Source organism: Bombyx mori, chromosome 26, assembly GCF_030269925.1.
Source record: "Bombyx mori chromosome 26, ASM3026992v2".
NCBI classification, from domain to species: Eukaryota; Metazoa; Arthropoda; class Insecta; order Lepidoptera; family Bombycidae; genus Bombyx; species Bombyx mori.
Window position 1 is genome coordinate 11,331,943 of NC_085132.1, and position 21,869 is coordinate 11,353,811.

Below are 21,869 nucleotides of genomic sequence, written 5' to 3' on the forward strand. Positions count from 1 at the left end.
ATCATTTCTTCATAAAAAAGCAACACAGTTTTTATTAATTTCTTTACGATTTGGCCATAGAACCCTAACAAAACATTATTTCCAACAATTCATGACTGACATCATCAAATATTATAATTATATTCATCGATTCGTCAATGACTCCCTATAAAGCGGAATTAGCTTCGCATTCCTCTAGTACAAAGTTTACAGAGGTTTTTAAACGAAATCGTCACAGAGTGACTATTGAATTCCTCGTTTTTGATTTATAAATTCAACTTCGCAAGAAGGTTCCCGATTGGCATCAGGATGCTCGTCCTCCTCTTGCTCGGCGTGTTGTTGTATTTATTCGTGTGGTCGATGAGGCTGCCGGGAACGGGGATCCCGGAGCTGCCGGGGAAGTTACCGATCATTGGACACGGCTTAATGTTTTTCGGCGACGGTAAACGTAAGTTTCAACTTTTCTCCGTCTCAAGGATAGCAAGCACGGTTCACGCAAGTCGGGTACCTATCTTATCTGCTGGGTTCTACGGACGTTTTTGAAGCATTTTACCTAAACTAATACCTCCCTCCGTGCGTCGTATTCCTCAGTGCTGAGGGTCGAGACCTTTACGGAGCACTTTTGTCAGGACTATGTTCCTCCATTCACTCCTGTCCTCCGCGCAGTGGATAGCGACATGGATGCTGGAGTCCCAAGTTTTTTATTTATTGCCTAGACGGGTGGAGGAGCTCACAGCCCACCTGGTGTTAAGTGGTTACTGGAGCCCATAGACATCTACAACGTAAATGCGCCATCCGTCTTGAGATATAATCTCTAAGGTGTCAAGTATAGTTACAACGGCTGCCGTGCCCTTCAAACCGAAACGCATTACTGCTTCACGGCAGAAAGAGGCAAGGTGGTGGTACCTACCCACACGTACTCACAAGAGGTCCTACCACCAGTCGTCTTAATCTGTTCGGACCAGCGCATGGGAGCCCTTGTAGGCAGACGAGCATACGGCCCACATGATGGTGAGTGGTTACCGTCGCCCATGGACTTCAGCAATGCCAGGGGCAGAGCCAAGCCGCTGTCTACCGCTTAATACTCTCGACAAGCCTCGTTTGAAGGAGGAGATGTCATAGCGCTCGGGAAACACCGTGGAGGGGAGCTCATTCCATAGCCGGTAGGTACATGGCAAAAAAGACCTCTGGAAACGCACTGTGGATGACCGCAGTGGCTCCAGTTAGTATGGATGTACTCTACTCCGGTGGCGTGCGGTGCGATGGTAAAAACAAGATGCCGGTATCATCTCGAACAATTCCTCAGAGCAATCTCCATGGAACATACGGTACAAAATACAGAGGGAACCGAAGTCCCTCCGCAGACCCAGAGGTTCCAAACGATCCGTTAGAATGGGATTATCGACAATCCGAACGGCCCTCCTCTCTATGGAGTCAAATGGAAGAAGCTGGTATTTGGGAGCCCCGGCCCAGAGATGGGAGCAGTACTCCACGCGAGGCCGGACTTGTGCTTTATAAAGCAAAAGTCTTTGTCCAGGCGTGAAGTACCGCTTCGCTCTGTTGAGGACTCCCAGCATAACTCTCAAAATATTAGGCCTTAACTGACGAAATATCCATTAAATATACAGAAAGCTATACCCATTTTTAAATACATATATGTTTTTAACCAAATTGTGGTGGTAGTTATCATACAACAAAAATATATTTAACATACGCCTGAATCTCGTTTACAACATTTTCAAGATAAGCTTTGCATATATACCTAGTCAGGTCATAAATTCTGTCACATGTTTAATGTAAAATAATTGAAACAAGTTTATTCATTATGTAACCATTCATATACCAAAATGAACTTAACAAAACATAGATTCTTATGACACTAAAGTTTATTCAAAATGACCTCCGTGATTTTGAATACAGGCCTTCAATCTGCGCGGCCAGTCGTCTATCGCAGCACGAACGAGGTCCATGTCAATATCGGCGGCTGCCTTAATCAAGGATGTCTTGAGTGACTCCAAATTGGGATGAGGCTTTGAGCACGCCTTTTTCTCCAAGTGTTGCCATACCTTGTAATCTAACGGATTCAAATCTGGACTGGAGGAGGGCCAGTCTTCGTGCCGGATGAAGTCGATTTCACGCGCCGCCAGCCAGTCTTGTGTGCTCTTCGCTCTATGAGCTGGCGCTGAATCTTGTTGGAATACCCAGTGCCTGTTATTGAACATGGTATGAGAAACAGGTTCCACAAGGTTCGTCAGGACTGTTTTTTGATACACAACTGCATTCGTTTTTACACCTTTCTCACAAAAATGTACCTCTGTTAAGCCCCAAAAAGAAACTTCCAACCATACCATGAGCGAGGATGGAAAATGACCTCGTTGGACACGCGGAATACGGTTGCTCGCTTCTTCACTACTGTGTGCGTACACCTTATCATTTTGTTTGTTGTAGCTCTCTTCTACGGTAAAAATTTTTTCATCCGAAAAAAGAATTTCCCGATATTTTTTTCCCGCGTACCGCTTCAACAAAGCGCGGCATCTCTTCAGTCTCAGGTCCATTAGACGAGCATTCAAACGATGTCCTGTTTTTCTTCGATATGCCCGAAGCCCTAAGTCTTCATTTAACACCCTTTTCACCGTGGTTCTGCTTAATCCCATCTGAAGGGCCAACAGTTTCTGCTTACGTTTGGGATTTCTTTGAATTCGCGCCTTCACAGCTTTTATCACTGCTGGAGTCCTAACAGACCGAGGGCGACCACTTCTTGACCTGTCATCTACACTAGAGTCTTCATTGTATCGTTTGATGGTACGATAAACGAATCTTTTGGTTATATTCAAATTTTTCAGTATGTTAAAAATTTGAATTGGCGCGTAACCGCAACGATGCAACGCAATAACTGCAACACGGTCTTCTTTAAGCGTCCACTCCATATTTAAAAATGAGTAAAATTCTAAAAGTATACATTTTTATTTTCATGAACATTTCGAAATTCGAATTGAATAAACTTTTTTGTGGCCAGCATTCTAAAAGAAAAGTTTTTACTGTGTGACAATACTTATGACCTGACTAGTTACAAGCTCCGAACAACAACATTCGGACCGTCGGTCTACCGAGCAATGTCACGCGCTCGGTGGAAAGCCTTACCTTTTTCGTTAACCTCCAAACTATCAACCGAAATACGCACCCATGGTACCGAGTCATCCCTGCCAGCGCACCAGCAATACGCACGACAGTTTTTTTTATTGCTTAGATGGGTGGACGAACTCACAGCCCACTTAGTGTTAAGTGGTTACTGGAGCCCATAGACATTTACAACGTAGATGCGCCACCCACCTTGAGATATAAGTTCTAAGGTCTCAGTATAGTTACAACGACTGCCCCGCCCTTCAAACCGAAACGCATTACTGTTTCACGGCAGAAACAGGCAGGGTGGTGGTTGGTTAGCCACCAGTGTGCTGTTATGTATGATATGGTATGTTATGTTATTTTCCAGACATCCACAAAACATTTAAATGGCTAGGAGAAGAAGCCATTAAACTAGGTGGGGTTGTTTCAGTGAACTTTGGACCTATAAAGGTTTACAGTAAGTCTCAGAGAAAAACATTTTCGCTTAATTTCACTTCCAAACTTGACATATGTATTTGCTAAAGCAACTGAATGACAGCATCTTCCCATCACCCGACACCAGCGTGAATCTCAGCCGTCAGGACACTGAGCTTTTGAGCGTGCTATCTACTCGACTAACCAAGTAGAGCAATTCTTTTGTAGCATATGTTTACCACCTAAACCTTCTGACAGAATTCTATTATATCAGCCCACCCCACAGACGTCCACTGCTAGACATAGGCCTCCCCCAAGCTTCGCTACAAAGATCGGTCCTGCCATTCTGGCGGAATATAACATGGGAAAAGTCATTCGATTCGTCTCGGTCGTGGGTGACTGTTATTATTCCAGTAGACCTTGGTTACAATTCAAACTCTAATTAGAACAAATTATATTCAATATTTATTATACATTCGGGATATGTAGATACTATCCCACATTTTTCTCTAGCGAGTGTCACAAGATTTAAATCAATTAAATCTAAATCTCCAACAAGCCGGCTACAAAGATGGCCGCGGGATATCCGCAAGAAACACCTAAAAATATTCAAAGATAAATTTTTTGACCCTCAGTTGTTGCTGACCCGGATGACAGCGCTGTTGTCGCCACCAACTGCTTAGCAAAAGGATTCTTCTATGATTTCTCAAACGCCTACATAGGAAATGGAATACTTTGCGCGAAACGTAAGTTTTTGTTTAATGAATTCTTCTTTATGATTAAACTAGCTGACCCGGCAGACTTCGCAGTGCCTCAATCGATAAATAAAAGACCTAAACTTTTGTATAAAATAAACTTAAGACAAACAAAAGGAATCCGTCCGACGGGGGACACGTCATAGGGAAAACAATTTTTTTATTTTCATTTAATTCCGATATTTTCATATTTATCTACCTTTTAAACCTTCTCTGGACTTCTAAAAATAATTCAAGACCAAAATTAGCTAAATCGGTCCAGCTGTTCTCGAGTTTTAGCGAGACTAACGAACAGCGATTCATTTTTATATGTATAGATAGATTTAACAGAAATACAATTACACGTATTTCTGGCTATCGAATTTTATAAACATTACCAACTTGAGATACAAGCTTAAAATCTCAACGGTACCTTCTTTCGACCAGGTCGGAGAGGAGGGCAGCCTGCGCTATCTCGAAGGACACGTAAAGTGAATTTAGCGGTGAACAATAACACGATGGTACAAATTACAACTCTCGAATTATTACTGGTGGTAGGACCTCTTGTGAGTCCGCGCGGGTAGGTACCACCGCTCTGCCTATTTCTGCCGTGAAGCAATAACGCGTTTCGATTTGAAGGGTGGGGCAGCCGGTGTAACTACACTTGGGACCTTAGAACTTATATCTCAAGGTGGGTGGCGCATTTACGTTGTAGATGTCTATGGGCTCCAGTAACCACTTAACACCAGGTGGGCTGTGAGCTCGTCCACCCATATCAGCAATAATTAAATAAAAAAGAATTCAGCCTCTTTAAATTTATACATATTTCTATTTCTTGTTCTTTCTTTTATAGGATATTTTAGAATATAAGCTCCTCGTTTTAAAAACTCTATGCAACAGATTGTGCTCACCGTTGCTCGGTCACGCGCGAAACAAGGACACACAAAGAAATACTTTCGTATTTATAACATAATCACTTCATTATTAAAAGTAACTAGCCGTACTCGCATTTAAGATTAACGTTATTATTTATTGTCATTATTATTATGGGGTCCAACACTCATATAAACATTAGCCTATCCATTAAGTACATGTATTTTCTGCATGGATACCAAGTTTCAAGTCAATCGGATGCACGGATCAGTAGTTATAACGGAACATCCGTAAAAACCACTGTAGATTTATATATTAGTACTAGCTGACCCGGCAAACGTTGTGTTGCCTTAAATAAGATTTCTAGGGAAATTCTACTGTAGAAAAAAAACCTCATTTAACCACATAATACCTCATTATAAACAAAAAAAATATATCCAAAAAATTAAAATAAAAAATTAATGTTTGGGGTGAACAACCCTTTTACTTAGGGGTATAAAAAATAGATAGTAGCCGATTCTCAGACCTACTGAACATACTATTACACAAATAAAACCAAAAAAACATGGTTGAAAAATGTATAGTATTGTATAGCTCTCAAATATATTAAGTGTATAATCTATGATGTATAGTGAGTAAGTAAGACAAAATGTCCCCATTTTGGCGGGAACGCGAGGAGTGAAGTTGTGTGATTTGTTTTATTTTGTCTATTTAGTGTTTCTTCGGGCTTAAATGTATAATAATGGTCGTTTATTAACTGTTTAATATCTATGAAAGTGCACAAATGTGGGAAAATGAAACAAAGCCGCTTGACGTAACTTCTCGGGATCCTCAAAAAAGTTTTGAAAGTCGTCGTGGCCTAAAGGATAAGACGTTCGGTGCATTCGTATGAAGCGATGCACCGGTGTTCGAATTCCGCAGGCGGGTACCAATTTTTCTAATGAAATACGTACTCAACAAATGTTTACGATTGACTTCCATGGTGAAGGAATAACATCGTGTAATAAAAATCAAACCCGTAAAATGATAATTTGCGTAATCACTGGTGGTTTTTTTTTTTTTTTTTTTTCCACAGGAGAAAATCGCCGGATCCCCACCCGCACGGCAGGTGGGGTATGTGGGAGTCGAACCTCACTAAAAACTCCTGCCGCTCACAGCCGGCGCCCTACCCCGGACCGGGTGGGAACCCAGTCGGAGTTATTGAGACGGCGGGACAGGGTTTACGCAAAGCACATTACATCCATCCCGCCGTCCCCCAGACGCCGGACCGGCGGCCGCCAGCAACATGACCGCCGGTTCCCTCGGTCGACGGGCCAAGAGCCCGATTGATAGCGCCGCGCTACACCTTCCCCCGGAGCGGTCGGGGGAACGCGACCTACCACGCTGCCCCACGCCTAAGCTCCTCCCCGCACAAAGGGGGTGGAGCCCGAAGCTCTTAGGGGGGCCGGGTTACGGACGGGACCCCGGTCCCGACCCCCTGCTCGGCGGCGGCGGGTTTCTGCGTAGTGAGGAGAGCTTTGCCTCACTCGCCCCGCCGCCTCCTTCTGCGAGATGGTGCACTCGCAGAAGTCGAGCATAGCCTTCCAAATCACTGGTGGTAGGACCTCTTGGGAGTCCGCACGGGTAGGTACCACCACCTCGCCTATTTCCGCCGTGAAGCAGTAATGCGTTTCGGTTCGAAGGGTGGAGTAGCCGTTGTAACTATACTAAGACCCTAATTAGAACTTATATCTCGAGGTGGGTAGCGCATTTACGTTGTAGATGTCTATGGGCTCCAGTAACCACTTAACATCAGGTGGGCTGTGAGCTCGTCCATACATCCAAGCAATAAAAAAAAAAATGTCCACTTAAAAAATCTTAGTAATGACCACCATTTTACTAAGATTATATTTCATCCCATATCATCTCAATTCATTTCATTTAATTTCGTCCCAGTTGATTAGTGTCTCAAATTAATCATCTTCATTTCATTTCACTCCATAGTATCATTTTTCATAAAAATATGATTAATATCAATTAAAATAAGACATGACTTAAAGGTCTCAGTTACCAGGTCATAAAATCTCTTAAAAAATAGTAAGACAGGAGACCGGCTTCGTCCTCATCCCCACTACGTGATGTTTGCTGGATGAGTGGTGACACCTGGCGGGGATAGCTGATCGATTGATAGTTGATCAGTAGTCGACCAGCGAGGGCGGGAGATCAAATTCAATTTAAAAAAAACATAATTAAAGGAACTTGAAATTATAAACTCTGAATAAGAATTTATCGTACTACAATTATAATATTTGATTGCCATCTTGCAACCTTATTGCGGATTTGTGCATAGAATAAAAAAAATATTAATCGGGATGGAAAAATAGGGGTTGATCGTATAAGAGTGAAAATTGACAGTAATATGATTTTATTTTATTTTAAGTAATGACAAAACAAAATAAAAAACTTGACAAAAAAATTAAAGTTTATAATTAACAAATAAAAAAGGGGTTGATCATAGAGGGATGAAAAATTGAGAGTAACATCAGATTTTTTATTTTAATTCATGACAAAATAAAAATAAAAATGAAAATCTTGCCAAAAAAATTAAAGTTTATAATTAACAAATAAAAATAAGGGTTAATCGTAGAGGGGTGAAAATTTAGGGTTGTATGTATTTTTGTATGCTGTATCATAAAAAAATAAAAACAAAAATTTTTGTCTAAAAAATAACAAATAAAATTTAGGGGTGGACCACCCTTAACATTTAGGGGGATGAAAAATAGATGTTGTTCGATTCTCAACCCTGACCGATATGCACGCTAAGATTCACGAAAATCGGTCGAGCCGTTTCGGAGGAGTATGGCAACGAAAACTGTGACACGAGAATTTTATATATTAGATAGATAATGAATTTGTCGCCAGTTCCACTTTGGAAACAACAAAGGAAGGCATTAAATCCGGCTTTCAAACAACAAATCCTCAACAACTTCATGGATATCTTCAACAACCAGGGAAGGAGACTGATCATGCAGCTCGCGGCGCACGGGCCGGGCTCGTTTGACCACCATCATCCCATTTTGATAAACAATTTGGAATCCTCACTGCGTAAGTTATTTTGGCTACGGGAAGCCGTCTCGATGCTACTTTGGTATTATTTTTTACCTTGTCATCGTGGCCTAAAGGATAAGACGTCCGGTGCATTCGTATCGAGCGACGCAACGGTGATCGAATCCCGCAGGCGGGTACACATGAAATACGTACTTAACAAATGTTCTCGATTGACTTCCACGGTGAAGGAATAACATTGTGTGATAAAAATCAAACCCGCAAAGTTATAATTTGTGTAATTACTGGTGGTAGGACCTCTTTTCCGCGCGGATAGGTACCACTACCCTGCCTATTTCAGACGTGAAGCAGTAATGCGTTTCGGTTTGAAGGGTGGGGCAGTCGTTGTGACTATACTGAGACTTTAGATCTCACATCTCGAGGTGGGTAGCGGCATTTACGCTGTAGATGTCTATGGGCTCCGGTAACCACTTAATACCAGGTGGGCTGTGAGCTCGTTCACCTATCTATGCAATAAATAAATAAAACCTTACCAATATTTAACATTAACAAACCCCCAGAGATATTCTATTCTAACAAAAGAAATTTTGGTTTCAGAAACCCTAGCAGGATACCATATAGATGAAATAGCGGATAAATGTGACACATATGTTCAAAGCGTTGAAGAATTCCTTCACATTATTTCTGAAAGATTCTCCAAAATATGGTGGTACAGCGACTATTTATTTAGCTTCTCAGATTTGAAGAAACGACTAGATAAATGTACAAATATCATACACAGCTATAGTCTAAATGTAAGTTTTAACATAGGAACACGCATAAGAAACTACCAACCTAACTCGCTTATCTTCTCTTCTGTATATGTAAAAATGATTGCTGTCCGTTAGTCTCGCTAAAACTCGAGAACGGCTGGACCGATTTGGCTAATTTTGGTCTTGAATTATTTGTGGAAATCCAGAGAAGGTTTAAAAGGTAGATAAATATGAAAATGTTCGGAATTCAATAAAAATTACGATTTTGTTTTTCCTTTGATGTGTCCCCCGTCGGACGGATTCCTTTTGTTTGTTTTAAGTTTATTTTATACAAAAGTTTAGGTCTTTTATTTATCGATTGAGGCACTACGAAGTCTGCCGGGTCAGCTAGTAACAAACAAAAATTATATCGCCTTCATAGGAAAACAAGCGTACCTCCAACCCAACCTCCCTCAAAACAATAATTCGTTCGACTTTGAAGGGAAACTTAAATCTTACATCTCTTGGACAGCAGCATTTAGGCAATCTTATCTACAGCCGGAATTGCCGCTGAATTGTCTTAGCGAATAAAAATGTATTGCTCAAAGATATTTCGAATTTATCTTTTTTCCCTTTGACAGGCAATCAAGAAAAAAAGATTAGAAAGGAAATTCAATTCTACTTCTGAAAAGGATTTGAATTGTAGAACCGGTGAGTAACATACGTAGAGTTCTTGGTTAATCGCATGATTACCTTATTTTCTCAAGCTGTCCACTTTTATTTTCTCTGAAGAAATTATCGATATTCGCTAACTTCTTATAGAGCAGGAGTTTAAAGAGACAGTTTATAAGTATGTGAGGCAGCTGCGGAGAGACCTTCATTAAGTACTGCTGTCGATGAAGTGACGGACTTAACCAGTTACGCTGCAGAGATAGGCCGGCTAGTGGCTCCTATCCGTGCCTAATTCACGACAAGGCTCACCCTACGTGGTATAATCATGCATTTTACAAAAAGAAGTGTGGTATCGTGGGACACCGGATAGGAACGAAGTTCCTTATTATAATAATATTAATTTTAAGTTCTATTTGAGGTATAAAGAAAATAATTATTCGGATATACATTTTTTATTGTGATTTTTTATTGATAAAAAAAACTACTTTACAAAGTTATTAACTGTATTTTATTCACAATGATTTTTAAAAATATATAATTATAATATACAAAGAAACAGCTATTTATATGAATAATAATAATAACCGTCATCACGCAGACTATACATTAGACACTGTATATCTATCATACTAAGACATACATAGATAATAAAAATCTTACGTTACGGACGGTTTTTCCCGGTTAGGGTACCCCTCCGCATCATCCCATACGGAACTTCGTTCCAAAAAACCGTTTTATTTTTTTGTTAGCCTGTGTTATTCCAACGATTTTAAAGAAAACCTTAACTGAATTTATTTAAAATACGAAAACATATTTAATGAACGAACATAATTTGAAAACCAAATTAAAATGATTCGTTGTTGTTTTGCACAATTGTAACTAAATTAAGCGACTTACTACGAAATTTATTCGTGGGCGACTTAAGTAAACAAGCTAACTAAATTAAGTGACGCGTATATACTCCTATGTAAATTAAAATCAACATTGCTGTATTTGTTCTATCAACAATGAATCTTGTTTTCTTTTTTCAGAAGAAACTATATCCTTGTTAGATTTTATTCTCGATCAAGACAAATCCAAGCAGTTTTTGACTGACGAGGAAATACGAGAACAAATAGATATATTCCTTATAGCCTCCTTTGATACTTCTGCCACCGCATTGATTTATTTGTTAACAGTAGTGGGGTCGTATCCCGAGGTGCAGCAAAAAATATATGATGAGTAAGTTTAAAATAATTAATTATTATTATTAATACGCTTTTATTAGCTTCAGACATATGTGTGTTAGTATGTAACGGTCTCTTTGGACACGATTTTGACCCCCTTCAAAACGTCGGATTAACTTGAAATTAGGTATATTTATTATGGACCGATGACAATACAACAATTAAAAAAATTTAAAACAAAAAATTGAAAAAATTGAAATACAACTAAAAAATTAAAAATAAATAGTAGTTTAAAAAAACTAACAAAATACACTTTTATAGAAATACCAACTAAAAAATAGAAAATAAATTTTAATAAATATAAATTAAAAATAGTGTAAGAAAAAATAATTTAATTGTAAAAAAAGCGTGCGGTGCATGGTATCAGTAATTACAAATAATTTATGAACAGATATGAGTAGAAGGGTTATTTTGATAATATCCTGAAAAGCACCACATTTTCTATTTTTTAGTTGGACTTTCTATAAAAGCGTATTTTATTAGTTTTTTTTAAATTATTATTATAACTATTGAGAATCACAAGAGGATAATGATGATGAAGTTTAAAATAAACGTATTCTTAGTGGCGGTAGACTTTATTTTTAAATGTCATTATAGACCGACAACATACGGTCGGTTTGATGCATAGACCTATATAGTAGGGACACGACATATTGTTCTATACGTACAATTGCTTATATAAATAGCACCCATTTTGAAGGCACACACATAAACATATATCTATCTCGTTCTTACTCAGCACTTTAACTCGCAAGAAAACAATATAACAGTATTTCAGTGCGTACATAAAATGAAACATGAATATACGTAAATGTCTCCGTCTCCGTCTAATGAGGCCGAAAATCCGCCATGTTTTGCGCGCCAAATGTCATTGTCACGTCAGTTCGGCCGTCTGTTTTGGGTTGTACATTATTTATTGACTTTCATATCGATTTAATATGATTGCTTATATAAAATTTCTAATTTTATCATGCTTAAAACGTACATAAATAATAATTAAAACATATTTTATAGGATCTCAAGAAGGTCAATGCCCCAAAACTATTATCTATATATATTTAAATTCATTATGGAGCCCTCATCCGAAACATGGATTATACACTTAATAATATATTTGAATCCGAAATATCGGATACCATTTTTCGGTCGGAATCTATTCATCATGACACTAATCATAAATACCTCTTTAAAATATTATGTCATCAAATATATTTAGACATTCTGTTTAGATATTTCGGGAAAAAGGCTATCGACAAAATCTCTTCGGAACTATTTAAATAAAATAGTTTTATTCCGCAGTGAGTAAAACACTATTGTAAATTCGTTAAATATTTATTAATTAAGTGATTTTAGAGAGGAAGTCACAAGGAATAACTTTGTGATTTCATTAACGAATAAATGTTCTGTAGGTGTTTTTTGTTATCAGGCGGTCCCTTGATAAGTTTAAAATTTGAATCACTCTCAAGTGAGAGTGATTCAAATGGTGCGGTGCACCTTCCTTGAGGTGCACTGCGGTAGTCTGTTGCGGACTTTAGAGTCAGCAAAACAATTAAAATAGATTGTAATAGTCTAAGAAAAACACGTACTCAAAATACGATAACATTCAGCATGCTAGAAATGGGCTGATGGCACTGTACTATGCCATATCTTTATGTTTTGCGGCAAACGACAACTTTATAAAATCAGTGTAGCAAATTTTAAAAATCGTCATATCGTTTACTTGGAAAATTTGAAGCACGAACTCGTCTTAGATTTCACATAATATCTAAATCACATCATCTTTGCACATAACAATATACTTAATTCCTATTAAAGTATAATTTCTACAAATACATTCATACTCAACAATATTTAAAATAAAATAAGCCAAGAACGTTTATCGTTAAAACCTACTAACATTAAAATCTTCTGGGCAGCACTAAAGCCGCCATGTTTTGTGGCCAGATGACGTCACAGTGGCACGAATTTTTTGTTGACGTTTCATTTCCATAGCTTTCCTACTTCAATGGTTTGATGCCGATATTCATAACGCGATACGTCTATGATACCTATTTGTTAATTATTGTCTTTAGTGGCTAACGGCTTCTTAGACGCTACACATGTTTTTTTATTTTTTTATTGCTTTGATGGGTGGACGAGCTTACAGCCCACCTGGTGTTAAGTGGTTACTGGAGGCCATAGACATCCACAACGTAAATGCGCCACCCACCTTGAGATATAAGTTCTAAAGTCTCAGTATAGTTACAACGGCTGCCCCACCCTTCAAACCGAAACGTATAACTGCTTCACGGCAGAAATAGGCAGGGTGGTGGTGCGGACTCACAAGAGGTCCTACCACCAGTAAATATATAATATAATCATAATATATGTTCAAACGTATGTAAGTGCAGACCAGTTCTCAGCATTAGGCAGCGACCTGGCTGTGCCCCTGACAATAAAAAATAACAAATACGTCGACCAGAAGCATCACTTTTCGTTGCAGATTTTGGAGAGAAGGAATAAGGTCGTGTAATAAAAATGAAACCTGCAAAATTATAATTTGCGTAATTACTGGTGGTCGGACCTCTTGTGAGTCCGCGCGGGTAGGTACCACCACCCTGTCTATTTCTGCCGTGAAGCAGTAATGCCTTTCGGCTTGAAGGGTAGAGCAGCCGTTGTAACTATACTTGAGACCTTAGAACTTATATCTCAGGGTGGGTGGCGCACAGTGGCGCAGCTAGGTAACCAAGGGCCCTGGGGCAAATTAAAAAATGGGGCCCCACTGCTATGTAAACTGATTAGGTTTTATCAAATAAAAATACAAAAAATACAGATACTTTAAAAATGCTAAGCTACTTAAGCCCTTTTTTGTGCACTGCAAGGCAGGTAATAATAATATTAAACAGTAACAACATAAATTACAATTAATAGTTGGTGTATGTGTAGTTTGGCTAATAAAACGGAATAGAAAAGATTCAAGGGCTTATTATATAGGTAAAGGTCGGGCCTTTTTTCTTTTTGGGCTGGGGTCTAACCTCCTACGAGGTCCCCGCGCCTAGGGGCCGCGCGGGCTATGTGGGACTGGTGCGCGACTGCGAGACCGCGGGCCCAAGGATGTTTTCAGGGCCCTACCCACTAAACGACTCCCCTGCACTCTTCGCCCAAGCATCCGATCCCCTCCAAGGTCAAAACCCGGATTAAGTAAGGGGGTTACCGCGGTCAACACTACAACCAGACGACGCAGCTCACCCCAAGGATGCCCGACCGCTGGAGCCTTCGAGGCGAATCGAAGGCTCTGAAACGTCGGCCGTCTCAGTATGGCTGCCCGTCAGGCCGCCCAGACGGAGCCGCTGGTGTCCCGGAATACCCCCCTGGACCAGAACCAGCCTGCGGGGTCGGGACGCGATACACCGCCTCGGTGTATCGTATCTCCTTGGCGGCGCGCTAGAGTGCTGGTTACGCGCCGCGCGGCCTCTACGAGTTTACTTACTCCTGATACAGCATTAATTTTTTAACCGTTCTCGAAAAAAAATCTTAACTCGAATTCACAATAAAGCGCACATCGATGAATAATAAAAGGCACATATCAAATTGACAACACTGCTAACCTACAGAAAGAATTTAAGGGAATTCCCTAGGCATAACTTTGTTGGAGTCATGGTCCAGACGGCTGGCTGATCCTTCGGCTGGTCGCAGGACCGTCGAGGCGATTCGCCCAGTCCTTGTGGATTGGGTGAAACGTGACATAGGACGCCTCACTTTCCGGCTCACGCAGGTGCTCACTGGGCATGGTTGCTTCGGTGAGTTCCTGCAGCGGATCAGAGCCGAGCCGACGGCAGAGTGCCACCATTGTGATTGCGACTTGGACACGGCAGAGCATACGCTCGTCGCCTGCCCCGCATGGGAAGGGTGGCGCCGTGTCCTCGTCGCAAAAGTAGGAAACAACTTGTCGTTGCCGAGTGTTGTGGCATCGATGCTCGGCGACGACGAGTCGTGGAAGGCGATGTTCGACTTCTGCGAGTGCACCATCTCGCAGAAGGAGGCGGCGGGGCGCGTGAGAGCACAATCCCGCCGCCGTCGAGCGGGGGCCAGGGAGGCGGATCTCGCCCAAACCCTGGCCCTCTAAGTGTTTCGGGTCCCCCCTCACATGTCGGTCGGGGGACCAGCGAGGGGGGCCTAAGAAGACGACGTGCAAGCTGCTCTGCACGCGTTTTACGCAAGAGCATCCGGGTGATGGAAGGCCGGCTATCCTCGACCCACGCTGGTTCTGGTCCAGCGGGGTATTCCGTAGGTTAGCTCACTCTAACCGGCACCATCTAGGCGGGCTTCGGATAGCCTGCCGACCGAGAGGACTGGTGGTCGTGGCGCCGACGACCGCCAGTCCGGCGTCCCGAGGGGGAGGGTGATGGGAGAGATGTGCTCCGCACTAAACGCTTCACTTTCCCTCCTTTGCCTTTTCATGAGTTTTGTCTCATGCGAGGTTTGGACGTTGGTTGTTGAGCGACAGGAGGTTTTAGTCAGTTCGACTCTGACATGCTCCGCCCTCAATCCCCAGTGGAGGGCGGAAGTCCGAAAAAAAAAAAAAAAAAAAAAAAAAATTCTGTAAGGATTCGAGGGCCCCGGGGCCCCGCCTAGCCCCTAGGTAGCTACGCCACTGGTGGCGCATTTACGTTGTAGATGTCTATGGGCTTCAGTAACCACTTAACACCAGGTGGGCTGTGACCTCGTCCACCCTTCTAAGCAATAAATAAAAACATAAAAACTTTTATTACAATTCCATTAAAAATATTTGCTTCTTATTCAAATGTAGGCAAACTTAAAGAAACAAATATATTTATGTTCAGGATATTAGCCGAAGTAGGTGACAACAAAGATGTCACGAAAGATGTCCTACCAAAACTCGTTTATTTGGAGGCGGTGATCAAGGAGACTCTGAGGATGTACAGTGTTGTACCTGCGATAGCAAGAAAAACTGATATTGACTTAAAACTCAGTAAGTATTTGCAATGTGTGCTCTATAATAATTCTTGACATTAGAGACCTTGAAAGGCGATTGCACGCAGCAGAGATGCGAATGTTGCGATGGATGTGTGGAGTAACGAGACTAGATAGAACACGAAATGAATATGTTAGAGGAAATCTGAAAGTGGCACCTGTGACAGAGAAGTTGAGAAGTGCGCGTTTGGGATAGTATGGACATGTGATGAGATGAAATGAAAATTAGGTTGGTAAGAGAGTTATATATGAATGTGGAAGAATATAGAGGAAAAGGTAGACCTAAGAAGAAATGGATGAACGGCGTGAAAGACGATATGTGTAAGAGGGGAGCGAGCGAAGAAATGGTATATGATAGAAGAGTATGGAAGGAGACAACATGTTGCGCCGACCCCAGGTAACTGGGAGAAAGGCAGGAAAATGATGATGATTTGAGACCTTGGATCAGTAGTGCGTAAGAGTAACTGTATCTGTGTAAATATTATGAAGAAGTAGGGGAGAATGTACTTTCCCCACAATAGTTTAACCATCAAAGACCCTTCTACTAGCGGAGTTTGATTAGTATTCTCTTAGCCCGCGCTTTCGTCCGTCGTCTTACTGTGGTAAATATATGTAAAGGTAATCTGAGTAAAGCTAAAAACCATAACAGCAAGTGAGGGCTTCTACAAGTATCCTCTTGCTGAATATGACAAAGGAAACAACGGTGGAACTTCGTGGTCGTATGCTCGTCTGCCTACAAGGGCAATAAAAAAAAGAACAGAACTTTTTTAAAACAAATTTATTTTCTTAGGCAGAACAAACACAGTGTCGTTGTTATAAGTTCATGTGCACGTCCCTCTCCGCTCAAATAGCGATGTCACTCTGCGCACGTGGCGGTATCTGGGTTCCCACTTAGCCGGAGTGGAGGAGCTCGATGGGATATAAGTAGTCGGATATCGCTCTTTGGGGTGGGTCTCACGCGCCATTATCAAACCCTAGTCTCCCAAGATCATTCAGTAGAGGGCGAGGGCTTCTGTCCGTGAGCTCTCCCTCTTGTTCTTTGGAGGCGCTGGAGTCTGACGTAACTTGGCCCGCTACTCCCCATGGCCGGTTATCCGTAAAGCGCAATTCCACAGCGTTAAATAAAAGTCACCATTACTCAACTGACTTTTAAATAGTGCAGTATTTTATGTCTGCTACTATTATTCAGTGGTGTTAATATTGCCGAAATCACCAGCACCCCTACTTGTAACGTCGGTAGTGGTAGCGACACGGCCTCTCGACATGCGATGATGAGGCCGCCGGGACACTGAATAGAGAGCTTTCCTCTACGAAAGTTGCAGAGTGGAATTTGCTCCAGACGTCCGTCTTTGTTTTTTTTTTATTGTCCGTATTGCCCATGGACTTCAGCAATGCCAGGGGCAGAGCCAAGCCGCTGCCTACCGCTTAATACTCTCCACAAGGCTCGGTTGAAGAAGGACATGTCATACATAGCGTTCGAGAAACACCGCGGAGGGGAGCTCATTCCAAAGCCGGATGGTACGTAGCCCTTATCCAGGTGACATATTATTATCAAATTGCAGAAAATTATACAATACCTAAAGGAAGCTCTATAGGTATTATGTTGGGGACCCTGCACCAGCATCCGCAGTGGGGACCGGACGCTCATCAATTCAGGCCCGAACGATGGTTCACTGAAAACCTTAATGTCTTTGCTCCCTTCAGCATGGGGAAACGAAATTGCATTGGTTAGTAAGCATCGAATCCTAATACTACATAATATATTTTCATATTCTTCTAGCTCCAATTAAAGTAATTAATTATCCATTATTCTACATCAGCATCATAAGTGGTCGGGCGCAAGGTACCTGCCCATTTCTTGCGTGAAGCAGTCGGGCATTCCGCCTTGAAGGATGGAGCAGCTGTTTTAAAGATGTGTGGTATCGTGGGAGACCGGATAGGAACGAAGTTCCATATATAAAAATATTAATTTTAAGTTCTATTCGAGGATTTCGAGGTATAAAGAAAATAATTATTCGGGTATACATTGTTTATTATGATTTTTTTATTGAAAATAATCGAAAGGCTCAACCACTCCGCAGTGTACCACCTCGCCCTGGGGAAACCGCCTGCATGATTACGGTATCCTTCTACGCCAGGTAAGTATGATTTAGCAAGAGAAATACGAGAACGCCTATCAACTGTGTAACATCTCGTCACCGCGATTCAGGAATTGTTGTATTGACGTGCAGCGACATCTGTTGATAACAAACTAAATAGACAAAAATCTTACGTTACTGACGTTTTTTCTCGGTTAGGGTACCCCTCCGCATCGTCCCATAATGAACTTCGTTCCAATAATTGAGACTAAAACCTCATATTTCAAGGTGGACACCGGCATTCGCTTCCGATGTCCTTAGGCTCCGATAACCATTTTGGAACGAGAAGACCGTGGGTTCCACAGTGCGTGATGCCACCGGTTGACTCGTTGTATCATCAGCTCGGAGATTGAAGTGGATCCTAAACTCCTCGAAAGTCAATATCCGATTCCCATAAATTTCTGTGCAGGAAAGGTCTACGCTATGATGTCCATGAAAGTATTGCTAGTGCACGTGTTCCGTCATTACAAAGTCACAGGAGACATCTCGAACACCGAGCATCGGCTGGGCGTCCTGTTGAAGCCGGCAACTGGTCATCATATTAAATTGGACAAAAGGAATAAGACGTGATAACATTAATTCGCATACCATATAATAATATACTTGTATATAATACTTGTAAAATTTTGATCTATAAAGTAATCATAGAATGACACGCCAAAACTTAATGATATAATAATAAAAACCATTTAAACACACATTAAAAGTCTACTATATTTATAATTTCCGATGCGTCGCATCGCGAGAGCATCGGTATCGCAGGATCCGACTGATGCAAGACCACGACCACTCTGTCAAGAGTGTACGAATAGGAAGAAGAATATTTATAATTACATAATTATTTTCTCTATTTTTACTGGTGGTAGGACCTCTTGTGAGTCCGCACGGGTAGGTACCACCGCCCCTCCTGTTTCTGCCGTGAAGTAGTAATGCGTTTCGGTTTGAAGGGCGGGGTGCCGTTGTAACTATACTGAGACCTTAGAACTTATATCTCAAGGTGTGTGGCGCATTTACGTTGTAGATGTCTATAGGCTCCAGTAACCACTTAACACCAGGTGGGCTGTGAGCTCGTCCACACATCTAAGCAATAAAAAAATTATAAAAAAAACCTTCACTTAATTCAGGAATTTTAGACAACAATATAAACGGTCAAGATTATTTAATTATTTACAGTAATCACTGTCAGTATAGTTATTGATTGATTTTTCTATGTTATTACTAGCCTTTGCCCGCGACATCGTCAACGTGGAATAGTTACTTTACTTAATAGAAGGTGAAAATATTATTGAATAATAGAATGTTAAGGAGCTATTTAAGGTATCAAAATTACGAAGGAGGAGGATTAAAAGAGGAGGTTAACAATTCGACCACCATTTTTTTTGCTATGTATGTTCACCGATTCTCGAGAATGCTTGAACCGATTCTGATTCTTTCTGAAAAATTCTTTTTTTGGTTCGAAAGGGTAGACTTCCTGAATGGTCCTGTAATCATCAGGATCAGGATCTTATAATGGGATACTGGAGAAATCAAGAAAAATCTATAATTTTCAAAGCCTATCTTGAAGTGATTTAGGTGTTTCTGGTTATTGTTCTTATTCTGTGCCGCCGCCTTGTACATAAATATTACGCGCTTGATCATTATTTTGCCGCAGCGTTATTTTAAAACTGCGATATCTTCTAAGATGACCAGTAGTTCCTGATATTAGCGCATTCAACCAAACAAACAAACTCTTCATCTTTTTATAATAATATAGTATAGATTCAAGGATTCATTTAAATAAAATCGTCAGTTTTTCAATTCGGAAACGCATTTTTATTTTTATAAATATCACTAGCTGTGCCCGCAGCTCCGTCCGCGTGGAATAGTGACTTTGGGCCACAGTTTTTGGCATACTTACTGGTTTATAAACACGGTCATTTGGGTATTTAGAAAAATCTAATTTAAAGTAATATAAAGTAATAAAAAACACGTACTTTTCATAAAATTAAATTATAAATACTTACAGATTATTACACAGCTTAACTTTATTACAGTTTAATAACTATTAAGACGTGTCAACTAAATATTTTAACTATAGAAAACAAACGAAGTGTGTATTACTAACCTGATAGATACTAACCTGAGCTAACAAATATGTACTTTTTCCAAAGGTCTAACTGTAAGGACGTCCTGATTTTTAGAAAAATAAATAAAAATCTAACTAACCAAAGCAAGTCAAGAAAAATAACCTATTTTATATGTATCACTGACCAAAGCTAACAAATATGTATTAACTAATCACAAATTACTAAATTATTATTTTTAAACATTATAATTGGGAATTTTCTTTCGATTAGATTAGATTTTTTTTAGATTTTTTAGATTAGCGGTAGGCAGCGGTTTGGCTCTGCCCCTGGCATTCCTGAAGTCCATGGGCGACGGTAACCACTCATCATCAGGTGGGCCGTATGCTCGTCTGCCTACAAGGAAAATAAAAAATAAATAAATAAAAGATTAAAAGTACATTATAAGGTTTATAAAAAAATCAAGAACTTGAAATAAAACTATACAAAATATACTATAAGTATTTACAAACCCTATAAACCCTATAGTATAAACAAATAATATATGAAAGCAGTGAGTGTTATCGAATGCAACTAATGCGCCGGCGCCGGAGTGCGTGCGCTGCGAATAACTGAATGCTGTAGGCGGTGCCGCTTTTTTTCCCTATCTTTGCTGATAGCATTGCGAGGTTATTTCAGCTTCTCCTTGACGTGGAGCTTACGGGGCTCAAACCGGAGCGTTGCACTGACCCTAGCAAGAGCAGTGCTTCGCAGAATCTACCACCGGATCGGAAACGCGACCCACTGAGAAGATCCGGCGAGAAACTCAGTGGGCTGTGTCTGAGGGTTAATTTACTCGTCGAGCCCTTCGTCGCAGGCGACGGGTTCGGCGAGAAAGGTGACCGAGGCAGCGACGAAGAACAAGATAAGTGAACGAGCTCACAACCCACCTGGTGTTAAGTGGTTATTGGAGCCCATAGACATCTACAACGTAAATGCGCCACCCACCTTGAGATATAAGTTCTAAGGTCTCGGTATAGTTACAAGGGCTGTCCCACCCTTCAAGACGAAACGCTTCACGGCGGGAATAAGCGGTAAAGGCGGGCGATTTTCTATTTGTATTACGGTGAAGACTTTTATTTATCTCGAGCCCCAGCGCGACACAGCATTACGCGGAGTGTGGGTTGCTGCTGGATCATGAGGCGTGGGGCTTGACCCCTGACAGTCGCATCTTCAGTTAACTTATTTATCGTCTTTGCTTCTCCTCTCGATAGCTATATAGTGTCCTCTGTGCGGCCTCAGTATGGCCTCAAGCTTGAACTCCAAGTCGGTGACGTCAGAGCTGACGCGGTATCGCCTCAGTAGGAACGATAGAGTGGTCTTCATCGACATCATTGCGTACACTTTACCTGAGAATTACAAATGATTCAGTTTGAATTCTTTGCATAAAGCACAGAAACATTCGGTCACAAATTTCTACCCACCTATGTAAAGCTCACCTTCTTTAAGAACGGTTAGCTGGTAGATAACTCGATTGTTGAGTTAAGCTCGCCATTTTCTTTAACTTTTCGTAATTATTATATTGTTTTAACTGTGTGTGTATAAATAATAAATAAATAAAGAATAAAGAATAAAGAACTGTGTGTGTATAAATTTCATAATGCTATAGTAAAAAGAAACGTTCGTAACTTAATGCTTATCTGTCCGTCATACTAGTATCGGTGCTACGACTGTGCGCCAGTAAAATCCTCTATAAAAACCTGCCTTGCGATCAACGACCGCCTGGTAGTGGTAAGTGACATGGTCACTACGCAAGGGGGTCGCGGGTTCGAATCCCGCCAAAGGAAGATATTTGTATAATAAATATAAATGTCTTTTCCAGGGTTATGGACGTATATTAAATATAACTAGTCAGGTC

At 40.8% G+C, this 21,869-nt stretch overlaps 2 protein-coding genes across 6 annotated transcripts in view; one reads left to right on the forward strand and one right to left on the reverse strand.

Annotated features, from left to right (window-relative positions):
- Window positions 1-134: 134 nt before the first annotated feature.
- Window positions 135-18,607, forward strand: LOC101744935 (cytochrome P450 4V2). 2 transcript variants are annotated; one of them, XM_062676368.1, is made up of 11 exons: window positions 135-427; window positions 3,470-3,559; window positions 4,152-4,262; window positions 4,698-4,771; window positions 8,114-8,207; window positions 8,766-8,962; window positions 9,541-9,610; window positions 10,603-10,792; window positions 15,621-15,769; window positions 17,334-17,498; window positions 18,319-18,607. In XM_062676368.1, exons 1-11 carry the CDS (start codon window positions 289-291, stop codon window positions 18,477-18,479), a joined length of 1,440 nt encoding a protein of 479 aa, XP_062532352.1. In that variant the 5' UTR covers window positions 135-288; the 3' UTR covers window positions 18,480-18,607. The 2 variants fall into 2 exon arrangements, with proteins under 2 accessions (XP_062532352.1, XP_021203627.1); XM_021347952.3 differs by lacking the exon at window positions 4,698-4,771 and having other exon boundaries at window positions 138-427; window positions 8,025-8,207.
- CYP340C1 (cytochrome P450 4C1-like) overlaps window positions 18,318-21,869 on the reverse strand; it is a 31,793-nt gene continuing 28,241 nt past the window's right edge. For 3 of the 4 annotated variants that reach the window (XM_062676238.1, XM_062676239.1, XM_012690305.4), the window contains exon 11: window positions 18,318-21,360. In XM_062676238.1, coding sequence (XP_062532222.1) covers window positions 21,194-21,360 — 167 coding nt within the window. In that variant the 3' untranslated portion in view covers window positions 18,318-21,193. The remainder of the gene's footprint in view (window positions 21,361-21,869) is intronic. The other variant, NM_001281896.1, reaches the window with a different exon arrangement.